The sequence below is a fragment of the Thunnus maccoyii genome, chromosome 11 (assembly GCF_910596095.1).
Source record: "Thunnus maccoyii chromosome 11, fThuMac1.1, whole genome shotgun sequence".
NCBI classification, from domain to species: domain Eukaryota; kingdom Metazoa; phylum Chordata; class Actinopteri; order Scombriformes; family Scombridae; genus Thunnus; species Thunnus maccoyii.
In genome coordinates, this window is record NC_056543.1 from 11,260,135 (window position 1) to 11,281,342 (window position 21,208).

The window sequence follows — 21,208 nt, forward strand, 5'->3', positions numbered from 1 at the left end:
TAGCCTGAGTCCAGTAAATGAGCTCTTTGTCACAGTGCCGCCTTGTAGCAACTTATCATGTAGTAAGTGCTCAACATTATGTTATTCAGGGATGATTACTTACTGTCCTTAATAAATGATTGCTATATGCCTTCCCATTTTGAGTGAAATGTCTTTTGTCACACGCCCTGGCTACAAGGACAACAGGATGGCTAACTAACTGTAATCAGCAAGCTCGTAAAGTTGCTGTCAAGCACGGTAAATGCAGACGTTCACAGCTGTACTCAGCTGAACAGGAGACAACATTATGTTTTCTCACTCTCTCATTTAACTATATTTAGTAACTGAATTTTCATTAGTACTAATAATATATTACGTTTTCATTATTAAACTAGGAAGCCTCTTTTCTCTACGTTATCTATTTTTATAATAGAGACTTGGACAAAAAAATGACTTGGTCATGTAAAATATGTTACGACCTCTTTAGAGTTTAATCACTAATTAATGGAGTAAACAAATTCAATGTTGCAGCTTCAAGAACAGTTGAATAATGATCATTATTGGAAGTAATAGTAGTCGTTTTAGCAGTTCGGCACAGTGGGATTATGATATTTCTAATGTTTTGGACCAGGTATTAGCTAATGTAGCACTTGTTACATTATCAGTTGCTGCATGACTCTATCTTTGCTGCCCCTCACTGCCACCCATTCACCCATCTCATGAAGTCCTCACCCAGCACACAGGAACAAGGGGGGAAACTATTGTCTATGTGATGTGGGCATCAGTCTGTGCATTTGCAACCTGTGCATGATGGCAAGTTGTCCGTTATTGACCAATCATTACCTATGTGTACTGTAACCTTACTAGGATGAACATCTCATTAGTAATTGGTGATTATCATGAATTCCTCCAACACAGGTTGAAAGAATATTTAAGGAATTAGTCTTTTCATGGTTCATGCTTCCCACACAAGATCAATTTTCTATTAAAATTTGTGGTGTGACATTTCGTTCTTCGGGGTGTGATTCATGGGGCTGCATTCTTATTTTTGATAGCCTGGTGTTCTGATTCATAGAGTGCATGTAATTTAGAGTAATTTCATTCTGTCATCATCCAGTCGCACCACCAGATCACTCATGCTTTACAGACCCATCTGCGTCAGTCGTGTGAAATTAGATATCACCTCCTCTAACAAGGGTCATACATCACGCCCATCGGATCCCATTGGAACACATAAGAGATGACGACTTGTTGTCCCGCTGTCATCCTTTGATTTGATTTTACATTGAATATTCAACATGTAAATTCTCACTCACTGTTTATGGACATAAAATGTATATACATAGTGTTCTCCCTCCAGGTGGTGTTTTGTTTGTGTAGGATCAAAGCACTTCATAGCAAGATTGAATCATAATGTGTTGTATATGTAAGCCCCTCTCATGTCATACGATAGTTCATTGTTTTCTCAGCCGTGTTTTTCTGCTAAGAAAAGTATGCCGTATGCTAATGCTAGTTTATTTATACTCTCTTTTGACCTCCAGATGTTCAGCCAATTGGGCAGGAACACAGTGTGAGAGACCTGCCCCTAAAAGCAGCAGATCAGACAATACCAGCGGAGGTGAGAATTGGGAATTTCAATGGGCCTTATTATAAAATCTCAAAATTTTCCATGTTATTAATTGTATGTGTCATTTCTACAGCATCTCCATTCTATTTAAGTTGAATTATTACCTGTATATCTGAAAATTATTGCATTTCTAAACACCCACACATTGTTACAGGCATTTATTCCAACTCATACACCACAGTTGGACTCTGTCCTGATTGGCACCCTTACTAAGGAATTACTGAACTCCATCCAATCTAGCCAGTTTGTAGTTTTTGAACACAAAAGCCTTCAAGCAGCAGGTTTATCTCATTTGAATTAGAGGAGCTACAGTTGCCGTCCCATTAGAGTTTCAGTAATGTGACTGGTGTGCTTATGAGGACTGCAGCTGAAGTAAAACATGAACATTTTATTGACTGAAAGCAATGTATATACAAAGAAATGCAAATTCTATATTTCTGATCCTCAGCGCTGCATACCATGTCACCTTTGGGACTTCTACTACACCTGTTTGTCTAACTAAGATGTTTGGAGGTGCTCAAAATTATGCTCAAAAGTCTTCATAGAAGCTATGCATTTACATAAATATTACAGTATAGCCCATATGTACTGGACAGCTGTTGCTGTAAATTAAGCAAGTGTTTTGTCAACCTAAAAAAAAATAAACTGGCCTGTTTTGAAACCATACTCAGCCATAGTTAAATACAGTATAGCACTATCTGAACCCATCTCTGCTCCTTTGAACCTATCTCTCCACATCATCACTCCTCTGTCTGTCCCCTAGGGAGCATAGCTATCATTGTACCTCTGGTCCTGCTGGTCATCTTAATTGTGATGGTGGTAGCAGGTGTTTACATCTGCAGACGGAGGCAAAGGTAAGTAAAGAACGAAAGAAAGAAAGAAAGTATGAATAAAAACAGGCTTCTAAGCAGCAACAGATGATGAGAGATCCAACACTACTCAGCTTTTAAAGATCAATAGCTATCTGTGCTTTATAAATGAAAAGTGTGTTTTGCTTTCTGCAGAACAGCAACCTCTACGCTGAGCCTCTGATTATAATTCAGCTTTTAGGTCTGCCCAGCAAAGTTATGCACACCAAGTATGCCAAGTAGAGTGATGCGATTTGTTGTGCGGAGCCTTGCAGGGCTGTACAGCATGTTGACCTGCATGTTGTGTGTCATGTTAATGATGGCTGGCTCCACACACCTCAGGGGAAAACGTGTCCAGAGGCAGCCCATGACGAACGGAGGAATAAACGTGGAGATTGGGAACCCGTCATACAATATGTATGAAGTGGACCATGACAACCATGCTGATGCAGGCAGCCTGCTGCGACCCAACTTCACACTGGACCCTCATAAGGTTGGCCTGTTGAGCTCAATATTAAACTAACCAGCACAATAATGGCAAACAAAAGCTCTTCTTCTGTCTGAAAAGCAAAGTTAATGGTTTTGTCTTTGTACTTTGGTTGGTTTATGCAATTCAACATTACAGCAGCTGCCACTGTGACAAAAATATATTTGCTTAGTTCCTGGATATAACAAGAAAAGTCGTTGTCTTGTTAAAGAGCCTTTTCATCTTATAGCAAGGTCCAGATGTAAAACTATACCTGTGAGAAATGCAACAACCTAAGCAGTGTTCTGTCTCTAGTCCAGGAGTGGACTTTCTCATTGGATACTTCACTAAGTATGCTACATAAGTTGAAACATAAATAACCTATATAGTGTCAGAGAGGTACAGTATGTGTTCAGGAAGGGTAATCAGGTCTTTAATGCTGTTAGACAGAGGCTGCATGCTGGGCTTTGATGCTGTTGAGAGGGCATGAACTGAATGCGCATCTAGCCTTGTTCGTATTGCTCATGCTGTCAGAACGGGTGGGAGAGTAGGAGATGTCCATTATTGCTGGTAGCAACACTGCACGGACTAGTACAGAGGCATCTACTCTGACACCAAATCCACCTTCAATAATTATGTATAGGTGTACAAAACAATATGTAAGCAGATCAAAGCCATAATACATGCAAACGCCTTGTCACATTTCAATCATGCTTATGATTGACATGTGACATGGTGTTATATTTTTGATCTATTACTTTTACCATAATAACAGGAAAGTTTGATGATTACAATAAGAAAGGTTTCTTGTAAAAAACGGAATATCTTGGTATCTGATAGTATTGTGAAACAATGTCATAATATGTCAAAAATAGCTTGTTATAACATGAAAGGAATATCATTAAAATGAGGAACTTTCTTGGAAGAAAATTAGGTCATTTTTAGTCAAATGTCTGAAATAAAAATCAATGAAACACACTAATTGGAACTATACTGTATATAGATATTCCATTACACACACAGTGACATAAATTTCAGTATTTCCAGAAATGTGAATTCAGTTTAACAAGTACCTAATTCCTAAGGCACAAGGACACCAACCATAAATTCTAAACTATTTCTCAGTTTCATATGATAATTTTGTGTTCTGTTATTTGTTCCAATAACTAGGTAAATGTGGTATCTAGCAGTGGGGTGAATCAGTTAAAATTACATTTGGTTTTGCAGAGGTTTTGTTAAACCTGGCTAATGTGCAGGAATGTACAGGTGCTGTGAACCAACGGGACTTTTCATCTGACTGGTGATTTATTCTGTTCATGGCCTTCAACTTCACATTTACACTCAACATATCAAATGAATCATACCACATTCACTGACACTGACTGTTATCTATCTCACCTGCTAGAGCTTCAAGCCTAATGCTATTGCTTCTTGCCCTGACAACTTTGACATCTGCTATTGTCAGTCCAATCTGGCTGTATTTTCAACAGAGGCATGCTGGCTTGAATCTAAAGTAGCTTCTATCTTCCACTATTCTCTCCAGGTCCCCAACAATTCCCTACTTTTCTTTTCATGCAGTTTTATTTTAGTTGAATGTCAGTCATATAACCTACAGCTAGATGGTTCATGAAGTTTTGTGCATGTAGATAACCAGTAGACTGTTTGCTGACAGCTGTGTTGGCAAATTTAATGTGTGGCATGATAAACAGCGAAGGTGCTTGTTTTGTTGCAGGGCTGGTGTGTAAAATCCAGTGACCCTCGCACCTTGGGCATTAATTCTGTGCCCAAGGAGGTAATCCCTGGACAGGTGAATTTTTTCAAACCTTAATATATGTTTGCCTGATAAGGATAAGAGTCATTCCCTCATAGGCTGTAGGCGAGCAGTGTGCACTTTGCAGTTATTTGGAAACCATTTTGATGAAGATGATATGTTTACTTATACCAAATATAAATCAGGCCAAAGTGAATCAAGCTAATATCAACAGTCACAAAATTATGTAGGACAAAGTTGAGTGCTGAAACATGCTGCTACTTAGATTATTTTCTTGACAGAAGACTGTGTGTGTATGGCTTTATGTGTAACTTGCCTTCTTCCTGCATGTTGCTGTTTATTACTGTACTATTGCTTGCTGAGTAATAATTCATTAATATGCATGAGTCTCGTGTCTGTCTTTGCACTGCTTTAGAAAGACTAAAACTCAGATGTTTTTACTCACTTTGTCAAAAGTTGATAATCACAGTGGACTTTCCTTACAGCTGCACTAGTCAATATTTTTTATATCACCATAAACTCAAATGATTCTGTGTAATGTGAAACAGGAAGTTGCTTGTAATGATGAACCCACAGAAATTATCACCTGACTTTTTAGTTTCCCTCAGCTCTACTCAGTGCTCTTTGATGGGCAGACTGTAAGCTACCAAACAGCAGACAGACCAAGTTGGCAACTAGCTGGTGAACATATTGGAGCATTTAGCGGAAAATGATCCAGATATTTTTCTCAGGAATAGCGAAAGACCAAAAAAGAGCTAAAATGGGAGTGAATATTGGCCAAAACACAGCTCTGAATTACTGCCAATGGTTCTTCTTGTCTGCTGGATTCATAGGCAGTGTTTTCTAATATGTTAGTCACAACAACTGTGCAAGATGGAAAACATATTCTCAGCTGGTTCCGCTGCCTGCAAGTGGCCAAAAAAAACAAAAAAACAAAAAAAACTATTTATGCAGCTTTAAGACTGTCACTGTTCTATAGTACCATAAGTAATATGTAAATGAATGTTTACCTTTATTTCTTGCCTCCATCTTCTTTCCTTCCTATACAGCCCATGAATTACTCCAACCCAGTGTATGCAAAGATCTATATGGACGGGCAAAACTGTCGGAAGCCAGTCATCAGTATTGACGAGAGGAGAGAGCTACTCCCAAAGAAACTAGAGGGGACAATTCATGAAACCGCCGCATAGCCTAACTTTACACTTTGTACTTCTTTTTTACCACAGTGTACAATGTATAATATGAAGGAGGAAACAAGAATTTTCTATTTCCTATATGAGGCTTTTAGGTTTTACTGGTTTAGCATCAGCATTATGTCCTTGTTGGTGTTGCTGAAGAGTTTTATTTTCCATTTACTGTTTGCTTTCTAATGTTTGTCAAACATAAGTTATACAGCACTATACTGTATACTGTATGACACTGAAGTAAAGCTGCTGATTCGCAAAAATTTTATTAACACCATAAGCCACACTTCTGCACAGATAAAATGCAGTGCTCAAATTTGTACCCATATCTGTTTCTAGTTTAAGGGGAAAATGGAAACTGTATAGTTTTGTGAAGGTAAGGAAGGCAGGTTTGGCTCAATTTTTCTGAACAAATGTAAGTATGGTAAAGAGTTAAGTGGTTTGTTGCTAAGGCTTTTTTTTTCACATCATGTGACGTACGGACCACAAAGCTACACAACTGAGCAGTGAAGCTTGAGATTTTTGAGGATTTGTCTTTTTTCCCCTCTGTACCTAATGGATCTACTGACTGGATTTCCTGCAAAGGCCATAATATCAACATTATCTTTTCTCACACAGTATGTAATTCCATAGGTCTTCTGTCGTTTTCATTTCCACGGATTTCAAGCTCCATCCACCCTGTTTCGACAGTAATATACCATATGAACTTATCTTTTGGTGAAAGAGATTGAAGCCCACCTTGAATGTTCTCAGATCAGATTCCCAGATCCTGTACTGTACACTGAAAAGACAGATACTGAATACCATATTTTTCTAGAGCTCATATGTCAACAGATGGATTAAAGATGTAGACAAGGAAGAGATTTACCACAGCTACAAAAAGGTTATTAAGAGTTATTATAAAAACACATCTGTTACTTCAGAAAAGGAAGATGATAAATATAAGAAATTTTATAATTTTGTATTTGATTTGTATGTTGTTTGGCTGCTTGTATTTTGAAGAAATGTATTAAATGTAAGTAATTTTTATATAAAATGTAAATCGATATTGAATAAAGGGGGCTTATTTCCACTTCGACTGACCCTTTCTAATGACACAGCAAATTACACCACACCTTATCCTCCACAGAATATTATACAGTGGGCCTAACAAAAGTAGTGTTATATGTGCTATACTATCAACCTATTCAACCAGTGATCAAACTGGCAGAGTTCTTATAGTGCTGTGGTTCACGTAGCCACTGACCTGACAAGTCAATCAACAGTGTGAGGTCTTTTACCTGCTGCGAACAGGAAGGTGGCTGATGGGGGATTATTGCCCTCCCTATGTGTGCAGGAAGGCCAGCACCATTCATTATCTGGTGGTGGGGACACAGCATCAGTGCCACCTGCTGAATGATAATTCACTCTCCTTTTACTTTACTTACAATGGCTGTCTCTCCACACACTTCACCTTTTCCGTCACCATGGCAACCAGAGAAGGCACTCCTGCCCTTTCTCCATCTGTCTGTGCTATCAGCTGGATCTGCCAACGCACCCAGCCCTCAACATTTTGACGATGGTACAAATAGATGCCACAGTTTCCAGCTTCCTTAACTGTCCTCTGCAGTAAAGCTTTTTAGTAACACACCATTAAGAAATCTGCTGTGATAACACGGGACAGTTCCAAAATGTTAATAATGACCAAAAAGTAAAAAAAATCAAGTATGTCTTGTTTTATATTATCATATTAATATTTTTATGGATTATCCCATTTTCTAGCTTAAAATACACAAACACTTAAAACCAAAATAATTTTCCAAAACATTCTTGAAGATTTTTAGATTGATGAAAGGATATTCATAGTTTCTTTGCAGTAACTGACTTTGTTTGTTAACAGCATATCTTACTGAGAGCATTGGCTGTGAACACTGAAAGATCAACAAGTTCAAAATAAGATGGATGACCAGTTTTTAAATCAATAGCTTGTCTTTCTCAAATGGGCCGATAAAAGTACCGAGAAACTAATTTATTTTTGATCAGCCATGTTTCTCTTGGAGAAAGACAAGCTGGTGTGCTGAGAAGAGGAAGTGTTTCAGATCCTGACTGCAGCACATCTGTAGGAGGCTCTGCTGTAACTTCAGCCAGGAAATCAAATGCAGTGAACTACTTCAAATTAATTAAATGTTGGATTTGTCTGTGCTGAATGAAGTTTCTGGTGTTTTAACATGTGACCATCTTGAAAAGTTACATTTCATGATGTAATTAATGGTGGTCTTTATGGGGGCCATGGGGGATTGTTTCCTTGCAGTGCTCTGGTTTACACAAGGGACAAAAGGCCAGCATGGCTCACTCTGCAATCCCAAATCTAGTTTTCTCATTAGGGTTATGAAGTTCATTTTCATAATAGCAAGTGTAAGGTCAGTGGCATGTGTAGCATTCCCAGGGATGGACATGAAATTCCTCTTTTAATCATCAGCACAAAAGATGAGCATTTCTTTCAGAAAACATCTTGTTCTTTAATTAGAAATTCCAAAAAACAAGGTTGTGTTGAGAAAAATGAGGAGCAGTCAGCTACAGCTCCCCAAGAGCAGAAACGTCCATTCACTGAGCTTAAATTTCATTCTACTTCAATGGTCAAGCAACCACAAATTTGTCGGTGAAATTTTTGCAAATTTACAGCAAAGAGAATACGCTCAGTACACAGTGTTAACAGCACAACATCAGCAGACATAACACATTACACAATAAATGATTATAACAATATGCCCAGACAATAAAGATCTGCATGTATCACAATGCAAGATTAGGGATTAAAAATTAAAAGGCAGAATCATCATTGCTACGGGGAAGTTGCTTGTACCACTACAGGCAAGCAGAAGATAAACATTATGCTTTGCAGATAAAACTTTCAGACTTTATTCACTTTTGGACTTAATTTTTGAGTCAGTTCTGGATGAATCCGGCAACTATGACGCAGTGTTTTGTTTGCAGCTCTGATTCACACATCTGACTGTCTTCATCTCCATAACAACAAGGCTGATAGTTATGAGCCATCTGGCATACCAAACTGATGAAAAAACGACTTCTCAGAAACAATGTTGAAACATTTAAAATTGATTTCCATATCATAAACTTATATTGCTAAACTGACTCCAATTGAGAAATATGGAGCATATTGAAAGAAAAAAATCAATTTAATTAAATTTTGTAAAGAAAAAATATTGTCCTTTCAATAAGAACATGTCATCAGTGGTTGTATGCAATCTATGGGGTATTTTAGGACTGTCTACAGTTGTTCAGCAACAAAGTAGGACAATGATATAATAAACAGTATAGTCATTTGAGCTAATGCTAGCATAAAAGTAAATGATATCATATATCTATGATCTGATCAATATGGCACTATAGGCTTCATTGCTCATGTACCAGCTCTTTGTACCCATCATACATTTAAGGGTCCATACTAATGATTTGTGTGTATGTATTTAACAGCATACAGTTTTCTAAGGGTGTGATGATGAATACCTTTTCTTACCCTTTTGGCAGCTACTTCTTTCAGATCATCTATAACCTTTTATTCATATGTTCTGTACAAAGTAATTGCAAGGATAAATCAGTTGAAAGCATAAATTGTTGTAAATTAAATCATTTTTGCCAGTGCAAAGTTCTGACATCCAAGATTTGAGTATTGGCTGCCTAAAAGCACACAAAGTAATATGTGGAATCAAATCTAGAAGAAAAAAAATACTTGGATGAAAATGGTGATGAAAATATTGTAGTATCTAGCATTAGAAATCATTTTTTTCAGTAGACAACAACCCTCGGTACTGATAATTATAATAATCATCTCTCTCACTTCTTACTATTGTAAACATGTGACTAAATTATAGTCTATAATTTGTGGGAATTACAGGCAATTCAATGTCTCAATGTCTGGTCAATAATAGATAACAGTAAAAATCACAGACCAGTTAAATTGATCAGGTACAGGGATTTCTTTAATTATCAATGCATCTAATTACAAATATTGATGTTGGCCTTAAAAACTGATACAGACAGGAAATCTGTATTTGGTGGTTTGTGCAGCAATAATATCTGTAGCTATTGTAGCCTTTTTACTGTACTAAAGTATGAAGTCATATGGTGTAAAGTTAATTTATTCTGTAAAAAAAATTGCAAATTACAAACACAGCGTGCCACAATCATAATTCAATCAAACTCACAATTAACTTAACATGTCATAAAAAGAACAATCATGATAAAAGTGGTTCATCAAACCTTATAAAGTAGCTTTGTGTGAAACAGTAGATCATAGTTCACAATTCAGCCACCAAATTTCTGGCAAAATGCAAATGTTATACATACAGTACTCTTGATCTCAACTTACTGATCATGTGACTTTGGCTGGATGCTTTTTGAACTTCTGAACTTCTGTAGCTGTAACTTGAAAATTAAAATTTAAACCTACTTCTATCAGATGAGGAAATTTGTAAAATATCATAAATCATAAATCAATAATTGTGATCATTTTATATGTGTTACATTAAGTATTCAATGAATCACAAAATTTCAAATATTGTCAAAGTATTTTAAAATGTTTGAAAAAAATATCTCAATTTCAACTGCATGTCACAAATAATTTTTAAAATATTTATGAAACAAATATTTTAAAAATTATCTGTTTTTAGGAAGAAAAAAAAAAAAAAATATGTCAAATACCATCACGCAGGTCAGTTACATCGCTTTCTCAGTCTCTCTCCTCTGCTCTGCTGTTACGTCTATCAGCAGTTCTCAATAAGGGGTGTCACATCCACCTGCTACATGACGCACATTTCCTAATTTGGACATCACTTGGGGGTGTTCCCCAGAGATAACGCTGAGCTACTGACACGCGCGAAGTGCTTTCAAGGGACTCTCCATAACCTGTTGTTCCCTCTCTCCTTTCCACAAAGTTAGGTTGTAAAAAATAGGCAATAAATCAAAAGTGCAAAGCAATAATCGGCTTTGAAGTTCTTCCCTACACGTTACATGGTGTGCTGTCTCTGTGTTATGGGTAGATATCTGTCTCCAATGAGACAATGAGTAAAGTTTTAGCTCAGTAGTCAGTGCAGTCATCTATGATCCAGGATACTCCAGTTCGAGACCTGGTGTGGGGACTAGGTAGGTAGCTTATTCACGAACACTTATTGTAACACTTTCGTTTTCTAAAATTAAAAGTGTAGTAAAAACAAAAGCCTCTTTAAGCCTCTTTCCACTTTTATTCAAATACAAATACAAATAATTTTGCTGCCTCAACAAATACAGATACAAATACACATACTGGGCTCGCTGCACATCCCTATGAACCATGCCATATTACAAAAAACTATGATAAACTGTACAGCATCAAATAATTTCAGATGATCCAATATTAGTTGTTTGTACTGTGAAGGTTTTCATGGTTCACACTGGTCATATGTGTTAATGGATTTTTCAGTTGAACATGTAATTATTATTATATATGCAGAATAAATGAACAAAAGTGTTCTGAAATGTTAAAAGTTTTATAACGAAGCTGATACAGTACACTGAAATTCATTCCAAGTTCTCTTTATACAAAAGTCTTTTACTAATGAAGACCTCCAGCTCAGCAGTAATGTAACCCAGCTGCACAGGAAAAAAATAGGAAAGGGCTGCTGGCCCACTCACTCTGCCCCTAAAATGCATCAAAAGAAGAGAAAAACAGAAATTTGAAAACAAGTCCTGAACTAAGATAGGCGTGCTCCCCTCCCCTCACCTTGCCTATTGATTTATTGTCTCTTTTCCACTTAGCAAGCATCACCATTCTCCTGCATAAACATCAGAAAAACCCAGAGGGCTCATCTCTCGGACAGAATCAATAACAGCAGGAGTCGTATTCACATTATGAACAACAGGTGCTGCATACTCATGCCACTTCCTGCACCAAGGAAAGCTGCTTATCTCTGCATGTGTGGTGAGAGAGAGACTGTAAGAAAGAGTAAATAAGAGAGGAGGTATGGGGTTGAATGGAAATTACAGCAAATTTACCTCCACTTGATATAACTTCAAATTCAACACTGCTGATTTGAAGAAACAGGTGATGCCAACATTTGCAGCAATTTTAGGGGGACTGAAGAAGTAATGGCCAGTAATGAATTAAAAAAAAAAAAAAAAAAAACACCTGACTGATGGTGGCACTCAATAGCTGCATGACTGGACACCAAACTTTAAAATTGAATTTAAGAACAAGACTTGAGTAATGCTGGAGGCTCTGTGAGGCTGCACTGAGGCATTATGGCACTTTGAGCTGAATGTTTATGCCACCATGCAGAGAATGACAGTGCTAACATGCTGATGTTAAGTGTATAATGTTTACAATGTTCACCATCTTAGCATGTTAACATGCTAACATGTGCTAATTACCACTAACACAAAGTACAGAAAAGACTAATGGCAATGTCTGGTATTTGGTTATAAAAGTTTTGGACAAAATAAAAATGTGACCTCATGATGGTGCTAGATGAAATGTTAGGGGGTCACTAAAATTATTACAGTTCATCCTGAGAAGGACATCAGCGTGTCAGTACTGTGTGACACAGTTTAGCTTGCTTTAAGCAGTGCAGGGGGTGACTGATGGATACATGTTTTCCCCTCTGGGCTTACCACAGCTGTATATGCTTAGATTGTTCCGTACTAAAAAAAAAAAAAAACATATACCCAACTCAATCTCTTCTTTGATTTGGCTGCTGCTACCAGCTCTCGTACATAACCGCTGCCCTTTACACTTCCCATACATGTCAAACTACTGCCTGTATCCCGAAGAATACCGAAGAGGCTGCTATAGTTATGATTGTTGTTATTCTTTTTAGTTTTTAATTTGCTGTAAAATAGTACATACATAGCAATACAATTATAACTAAGTAAAGTATAACACCTGTTGATTTCATGAGTTAACAGCTTTATATAGCCTTCAACCTAATGTGTCCTGCACTCTAGTGGCATGAAAGGTGTGCAACACCAAATACTCAAAAACTTCAAATACTACTATATATTTAGAGGTCCAAACCAGGGTACACCAAGGCAACACAACACTCAAACTTTATGGCACGCTATCATTCCAGCATTTTCTGACACTCTTCATTCTCAGGGGGACTTAAGTATCTGCACAAAAATTCATGGTAATCAATTTTCTGAGATATTTCAGTCCGGACCAAAGTGGTGGACTGATGAACTTACCAACCAACTTTGCTAATCACAGAGTTATGCATCTAGCATGGCTAAAAGTACAGTATGGAAGACTTATTTGAATAAAACTGGGTCAGTGGTGAGCACCCTGCAACATGTTGAGTGAGTATTTTGACTCTTAAAATATTAGCCATCAGTCATTCTTGAGTTGAAATTAAATGGACATACATCAGTAAATACTAACATTATACACCCTACATGTACAAGGATTTAGTGTGGGCTAGACTAAAATAAAGCCCAATGGAGATACACTTTGAGAACATTCTCAGTCTAGATTCAAGCTTAATCCTGCAGGGAAAGTGGGCCTTTGTCTGAAAATTTAAAATGTTTATTTTGGCACTATTGCAAATGTGTGTACTGTTAAAAAACAATAATCAAACCTCTACTGTCATTTTATACACTACTACTGAGGCCAAAGGTTTTATAGAGCCATGCATGTTGCCATAGGTTTTCTCATAATGTTCAAGGGTTACATTTGATCATATATCTTGAGGTTGGGGGTGGAAAGTAGACATAATGACCTTGTAGAAATGGTTTGGAAATCATATGTAACAAATTATATCATTGACAAGGTTCATGAACCAGTTTTATTACCAATAATTTTGTAACAAGTCTGATCTGTCCTAAGAAGAACTGTAAAATGTATTCTGAAGCTTTAATACCCAGTCCCATTTATCTAATTTCTAAAAGCTGTTTACCAAAGAATAGATCTTTTTGTTCTAAAATGCTGGTCAATAAGTCCTTGTATTTACATGCAGCCCAAAGTGTAGGGTGTTCTGTGTCCTCACAAACCCTGACTAATGATGGGATTAAGGGGGAAATGGGGCTGAATTGTAATCCCCACGGTGAAAGCTGCACTTTCAGTGAGCTCGGCCAATAAATCTGTGGGAGGGTCCACTCTTTCTTTGGCAGCTCTTGTGTTTCTGCAATTCTGCTCTTGGTCCTTGATCACAGCAGCATGCAGTGTTAAAGACTGCATGCTGATTGGGTACTGCACATTATATCCCCTTAATTCTAACACTTTGACACCTACACTGACTATTAAGGCACTTTTCTAAAAACAGATTATAAAGTGTTTTATTAGAGAGCAAGAGAAAAGGAACAAAAGGTACTGTAAGAACAAACAAACTAGACAAGATTAAACAAGATAAACAAGACAGTAATCTAACTCACTCACTTATTGATTTATTCCTTCTAGAGGTGGAAATCACAAATCACTCTAGTGATTCGAATCACTTTGTTCAGTTCAGTTCAAAGATTTGTAGTCACTGACTTTTCATTCACTTTTTTTCAAAGCGGTCACATCACTGTTCAAATGCACCTCAGTACCTCTGTTATTATTTTAATCTACTCTTTTTCCCCCTTTTTTTACCACTGCATTGTATATGCTTGATGTTTTTAAGGACCTAGCCCAAAAGGTATAGGCATGACTAAGGCATAGTCCGCAGTTTAAGCACTGTTTTAAATCAGTGTGCAATCCATAAAAAAACTACAGGTAACCGTGGAAACGATACTTCTGTCTATGCTAGGTTGACAGTTAACTCCATCTATCAATTCATCCAACTAGCCATGAATTAAACTGACTTCAAAAAAACTTTAGAAATGAAAGGCAATTTGAACACAGGTACTGTACATAGTTTTTCCTGTGCTAAGTGGTCATGGTATAACTGTGATAATACACTCAGAGTTGTCCTAATATAAAGTACTTCCACCATATCAGGACACCTTTGTGTGTATTATCCACTAGTTAGAGGTTATATGTACAATTTCTTTATGCCAACAGAGATATAAAGGTCTGGTCATCAACTTAACCCTAATAAGTAACTGCAGCCATTAGCCATGGTATGCATTTGAAAATAGCCACTGTCTCCACTCTATTTATTCTCTTCCTCCCTGTAGACTGATGCATGTGTACTGAATCAGAGAAGGGAAGTATAGAGGGAGGAGGTGGGGTATGTAGCAGAAAATGCGTTCCCTACCTCAGCAATATAGCTTATGAGTGGGAAATGAAAGAGGTGAGCTGGAACAGAGGTATTGGTATACCTTATTTGTACTGATTCAGCCAGATATGCATGGCTGGAGGGATTGTACGCAGAGTGGACACATCTGACCTATTAGTCACAGACTGACCACCTCCATGGACCATTACACGTGATAGATATACACTAGCATACTGTAGCGTGTGCCAAGTAACCAGGGCGGTGCACTCCACTTTGCAAACATATTCATCCAAGCAGGAAAAAAATAATGTTAACATTCCAAAAGTAGCTCAGGGCTTGCTTTTATCTCTCCATTCCTCAGTGCCAAATTGCCCCTTTGCTGTCTGCCTGTCTGTGGCCTGATCTGGAACCTTGGTGGCCTAAAGTAAGGGAGCATGCGAAGCAGTCTGGCTGATAATAAACAGCAGTATGCCTCTCGGTGCCATAGACACGACTGTCCAAGCTCTGTCTGGCTGCAGCAATGATCCTGCTATTGGTTTAAATCCACTTCATGTCAGTCGCACAAGGCCCTGCCAGCTTACAGGAGGCAAAAACCTGCTGTGGCAGCAGATGTTGAGGAAATGATATGTTAGCTTTTTTTCATGGAGTCTCTGTGTGTATTCGAGCCCCACAGCATGGTAGGAATCGCTAGAGCTTCCTGACCCTTTCTGCTGTGAGGGGAATGAGGGGTGACGGTCAGAGAAAGTTCAGCTCAATTTTGTGGCCTGGCAGAATGGATACTAGATAATTGTGAGTCCCATCCATGACTCCTCAGATCCATAGAACTCAATGCACGCATCTGCCTCTTGAGCTGTGGGCTTAAATGAACAGGTGAAACTCTATTCTCCTTCTGATCTTTTGGGATCTGTCAATGCGTATGTGAACATTTTCATTTGAAAGCCCATTAAGTTTAGATGTCTGTCTTGGGTTGTTCACTGTGTAGCTTCCTTTATGCTTCCTCTATTGTGATGGTTACAAGTTTAAAAGAGATTTTGTTCCCCAATCTAATCACTGTATTAAGAAAGAAACAAAGAAGATGAAAGAAAAATATGAAGGTGAAGATACCAAAGTAAGGTTTAGTGCTTAGACCCAGCGAAGGAGTAGAATATAAAAAGGGGATGAAAGTTCAACTGGGCCTTTCTTCCTGCATTTAAACCCGCCTGACAGATAGCAGCTGATGCCAAACAGATTTGGAAAGACTTGAGGGTTTGATTTGATTTATCATGTGTGGTGAAGGACAAAAACTTGAACACAGCTGAGGCTGTGTTCAGGAAATACTGTAAATGAAATACTTTGTTGTAACAAAGTTCTTGACTTAACTCAGGTGGTAGAGAAATATTGATTTATTTGCCTTTGTATTGTATGGAAAATACTGTTCTGTGAACTTATCTACACCAGCTTCCTGAGTGTCTGCTTTAGAGTATTTAGAATTTATTGATTGGCCAATTTTTTCTCTTTTTTTAGTGCAAGTATTGCCGTCTTTTCTGTGCTATTTTAAGGTACCCTGTGGAATTTTTGACCACTAGTAGTACTACAGTACATGGCAATGTCTTTAGAAGCGGGTCCTCATTTTCTTTGTATCGTGCACACACAAAGACATACAGTACATCCACATGTGCCAGCACACATGCAATCCTACTGATGATTTCACTGTATTCCAATGATAAATATTTGGTTGCAATCACGTGCAATTAAGCATGGAAATTCACCAACAAAAGCAAGGAAGAGGAAGGCTGCTAACAGGTGACCATGGATGTAAATATTGCATGATTTCAAATTTTTAAAAAAATAATAATTTTTTATGAGGAAGGAAATGCACTCAAAACGTTAGACATCAAGCTGCACTATTTTTGCTATTTTTGGTACAGCAGGTTCTGGCTCCATTGTACCTTCCATTGATGCAGTAGCATTTTGACTTTCAGTAAGAGGCATTCTATACTTTTGATTTGATGGTTATGTATCATGTACACTAGACTCGCAGTGTCATCTACTGATTATCTTTTGTAGTGCCGGAGAATGTGTGTTTGTTGCTGTTGCCACCCCAAAAAATGTTTGTTGTTTTTTTTTTGTATCCCTGGAGACAAGCCATACTGTAGTCACACTGTGTTTAAGTATTAAATTGCGCATTCAGGAATAGTGGCTCTATTTTTGTGTAGCTGCATAGTGCAGAGATGACTTCCTTTCTAAAGAGCTACTCAAAAATGATGCAGTTTTGTCAGGACTCTTATAAGCCTTGTTAACTCAGCTTTGTGCGTGTGGCTTGATGTTTTAAATTAGACCCTGAGAGCCAAAAGAAGAATCAACAAAATTACAACAGAAGCCTTTATAGTAGTTGATAGATGATTAAGTTGGCAATGTGTAACATCATTATCCATTTACCTTACGTGTAATGAAGGATTCCAGTCATTTTTATGCCCAATAATTTTCTGGACAGGGAGAAAAATATAATAAATATTATAATATAAATAAAAAGGCCTTCTCCTATGCAGACCATAGGAGAAAGATAGGGAGAAGGTCACTAAGGCCTTCAGATGGAGGAGCTCTTAGCTCTACATAAAACATTAGTGTGGATTATATCAGGCAGTTGGGGTAAACTGAATATAGAGTGATAAGTTTGGATATGAACAGATAAGATATAATATATATTGATTTATCTATTCCACTACATGGACTTGTGGCAATATTTTGCGATAACTGCAAGCAAAAAAAAAAAAAAAGGCTTTTGTAAATCCCTGTCTATTATGTCACATCCACATGTCTCCAATGTCAAACCAGGAGCCTGTTCCAGAAAACAGGTTTAACAAACTCTGAACATGACCCACAACTCAAAAGGAGAAATAAAAGAAAGTGTTTTTGTAAATACTGAGTACCTACTAGGACTGGGTAACAAAACTAAAGTAATTATAGTATAATGTATTTCACAGCTACAGTATATGCTACCAAAACTGCAGAGGTACAGGAAGGTTACCCAGGGGACTTTGAAAAAATCTCTTGAAAATCAGACAGAGAGGTTATTGAAGAACATATAAAATACTGTATATGGTTTTCATTCCCAAAGTGGCAACAGGGGCACTCAATAAATGCTGCGATACAGCCATGTTGTTATGGGGTAGAAAACAGGTACAAATCTTAGAATAATGAGAGGCTAATGCAGACAGTAATAAAAAAAAATAGTCTTGACTATTCTCTCTCTCTTCTCTCTTTTCAGTCTTTAATTACACTGTATGAACAAATTATGTGGGTTGTAATATAAGGTGTTGACAGTAAGAAAATATAGTGCAATAGTTAATACCCCTGTTGTCATTTTAGGAACGTAATCCATATATTTGTTATATTCTTCAATAATACAGTTTTGACAGTATTTTGTAACTGTGAATAACCATAATAACATGAAAGATTCCTAAAAAATATTAGTGTTGTGAACACCATTTTCCCCAAAGAAAAGCTGTTTCCTAGTACTGCACCATATAGGTACCCAGTATTCATAAAAATTGAATTTGAATTGTAATTTATTTCTCCTTTCCTCTGAAATGGTAAATTGTTACTCCTTTGTTCCCCATTTACGCACCAGTAGTAACCCATAAGTACTTTGTTGGTACCTTATTACAATGAAATTACACTTTAAATTGTGGGCTGTATTATAAATAGTTATCAATTTTTTAAATAAATATGTTCAGGTGCAACCTGATGGGGACAAAACACAGGTGGCAGCTGAAGATGAACTGAAGATGACATACAAAAATATAGATCAAACAGATAAGTCATTTTATTTTTATAGACCAACCATCCTATATTGAAAAACTCACTTTTAAACTACATTAAGTCCATTTTTTTCAGTTGAACTGCAATCATTCTCACTCAGAAATATTCACATCATCTCATATATGATATAATAACTATGATAGGAATGTTTCCTCAGTGTGATCAATCACACCATGAGAGATATAAGATTATTCATTGATCAGGGCCTTATGTGTCTAATGGACAGATTTTTTTATTATTTAAACAGATTACTACTTACTTTCTACAAATGAATGGGCTTCAATATGTGCTTCAATATCGACTGTATGAGGAAATGAAACAATGTGTTTTACAGCTCCTTCAGACTCTGGAGGAGGGACAGAAACACAGTCAAGTGAGCAGCTTAGGTTCACAGAGTAAGTTACCGCAGAGTTTCCCTCATCTCAGGGTTCAGTTTTCACTGAACTCACTTTCTGGAACAGACACCAGTAACGATGTGTTTTATAGGCGGTGTCTTAGCCCTTCAACCATGGGGGTACACTCTCAGAATGTTTTATATGGAAGGAAATGTACTCCACAGATTTGTTAGACCTCAAGGATACACACAATATATTATGATGAGAAACACTGAATGTAAACAGAACATTTGTTTGCTTACACTAAAAACTCCACAGGGAACATTTACTTTTACAGACTAATTCAAAGACATGGTAATGGACCTGTGTGGTATAAAATGAGTTTGTTTTATTTATCAACATTTATCAGCAGGGAACTAAATTTATACCATTGCTCTACTCTGAAAAGTGAGCAAAGTAATGACAGTTGACATTCTTATGGTACAGAACAAATACTGGTATTTTTAAAAAATAATATAGGTGATAATAGAAACCCCTCTGGTGTGAACATTGTATACCATCTGTGGGTGGTCAGATCAAGAGCCTTTTGAAAAAAAATGTGTCCACTGCAAGTGACTGGCAACCATGTAAACCATGATGAGTGTTGTCCCCCTGTATGCCTGATATGCAAACTGTAGACAGTCCAGCTGATCTGCTATGGATGAGGCAAGGTTTTTACCAATAACCCTGTACAAAATATCAGTTCATCCAGCTTGTTCTTGAGAGATCTCAGGTTCGGCAGGGTGATCACAAGGAAACAGCCTTCACCTCTTCCTCAGCTGGTTGCTAATTCCTCCTCCAGAGGCTTTTCTTTTTGCCTTTAATTTCTTTACTTTACTAAGGAAGACATTCTGGTGGCAACATAATGTCAGTGTCCACGAGCAAGTAATAGTTTGAGATTAATTAACCAGAGATTGGTGTGGCTCAACATCAAGGTCAGTAAAATTACCAGAACTATGCAGAGAGTGGAAAGGTTCATTGTGGTTTAGTTGAGAATGTAAACCACAAATTCTTAAATTGCTCAGTAATATTGAAACTCAAATAATCCTATACATTGCTGGCACCTTTTGGATCCCTATGAGTCCTCCTCCCCCTCAAATTTAAATGACAAAATCAATCTGCATGCAAAATGGGCGGCATTCAATTTGAAAATGTTTTGCAAAATTATTTTGGTTTAATCATATGTTTCCTCACATCGATTCACAACAGTTCACAACAGCAAGAGCTTTGGCATGTTTGTTCTCTATTGGCGAGTGTGTCAGCTGAAAACCGATGCACCCAAAATGAAAACCAAATGGAGCAGTGATGTATAAAAACACTGCAGTATGCCAGACAGCTATGAATACATTATAGGGCCCATGGACTATTTGAACTATTTAACCTTGTGTTTTGTTGACTTTGGCTTTACAACCTCATTGTCTGGGGTCATAGACCCCACTGCTGTATGTGCAAAAATAATAATAATGCACATAATGCATAATCAACCCTTTTTCATTTCTTTTGATCTTATTTGAACTGAATATGGAGGAAATCATTCAAGTGTTAATATTTCCCATTTCCACAAAATGATCTTGCATATTTGGTGAAGGTGAAAAAATACAAAAAAGAACATAAAGCACTAAATGAGGAAGTATTTCATGCTCTCTCTATTATATGGGTTATGCATGAACAAATACATATATTCCTTTTGTTTGCCACAAACGTCAGGGGTCAGTTAGACCATAGAAAGGTCTCCTTATTTAACCTCAAATGAACAAACTGTTATGAAACTTAGCATTTTTTTTTTACTGCAGGGGTCTCTGAGACCCCAGACAGAAGTAACATGTAATCAGTTCAAAACTCATGTTTATATGTAATTCTCATGAAAATAGGAACAATATTTAAGTATCAAGCTGATACAACAATGTTAAATATATTTTGGAGCTGTTAAAGAGGACCCCAACCAGAACACATGTACATTTTAGAAAAAAGCATCTTGATCATCACTGCAT

At 37.2% G+C, this 21,208-nt stretch overlaps 1 protein-coding gene across 1 annotated transcript in view; it reads left to right on the plus strand.

Annotated features, from left to right (window-relative positions):
- lrp1bb (low density lipoprotein receptor-related protein 1Bb) overlaps positions 1-6,916 on the plus strand; it is a 281,139-nt gene extending 274,223 nt beyond the window's left edge. Inside the window, exons 87-91 of the mRNA XM_042426612.1 lie at positions 1,521-1,597; positions 2,370-2,460; positions 2,797-2,947; positions 4,653-4,727; positions 5,741-6,916. Of these exons, the coding sequence (XP_042282546.1) occupies positions 1,521-1,597; positions 2,370-2,460; positions 2,797-2,947; positions 4,653-4,727; positions 5,741-5,881 (535 nt within the window). The 3' untranslated portion in view covers positions 5,882-6,916. The remainder of the gene's footprint in view (positions 1-1,520; positions 1,598-2,369; positions 2,461-2,796; positions 2,948-4,652; positions 4,728-5,740) is intronic.
- The last annotated feature ends 14,292 nt before the right edge of the window (positions 6,917-21,208 follow it).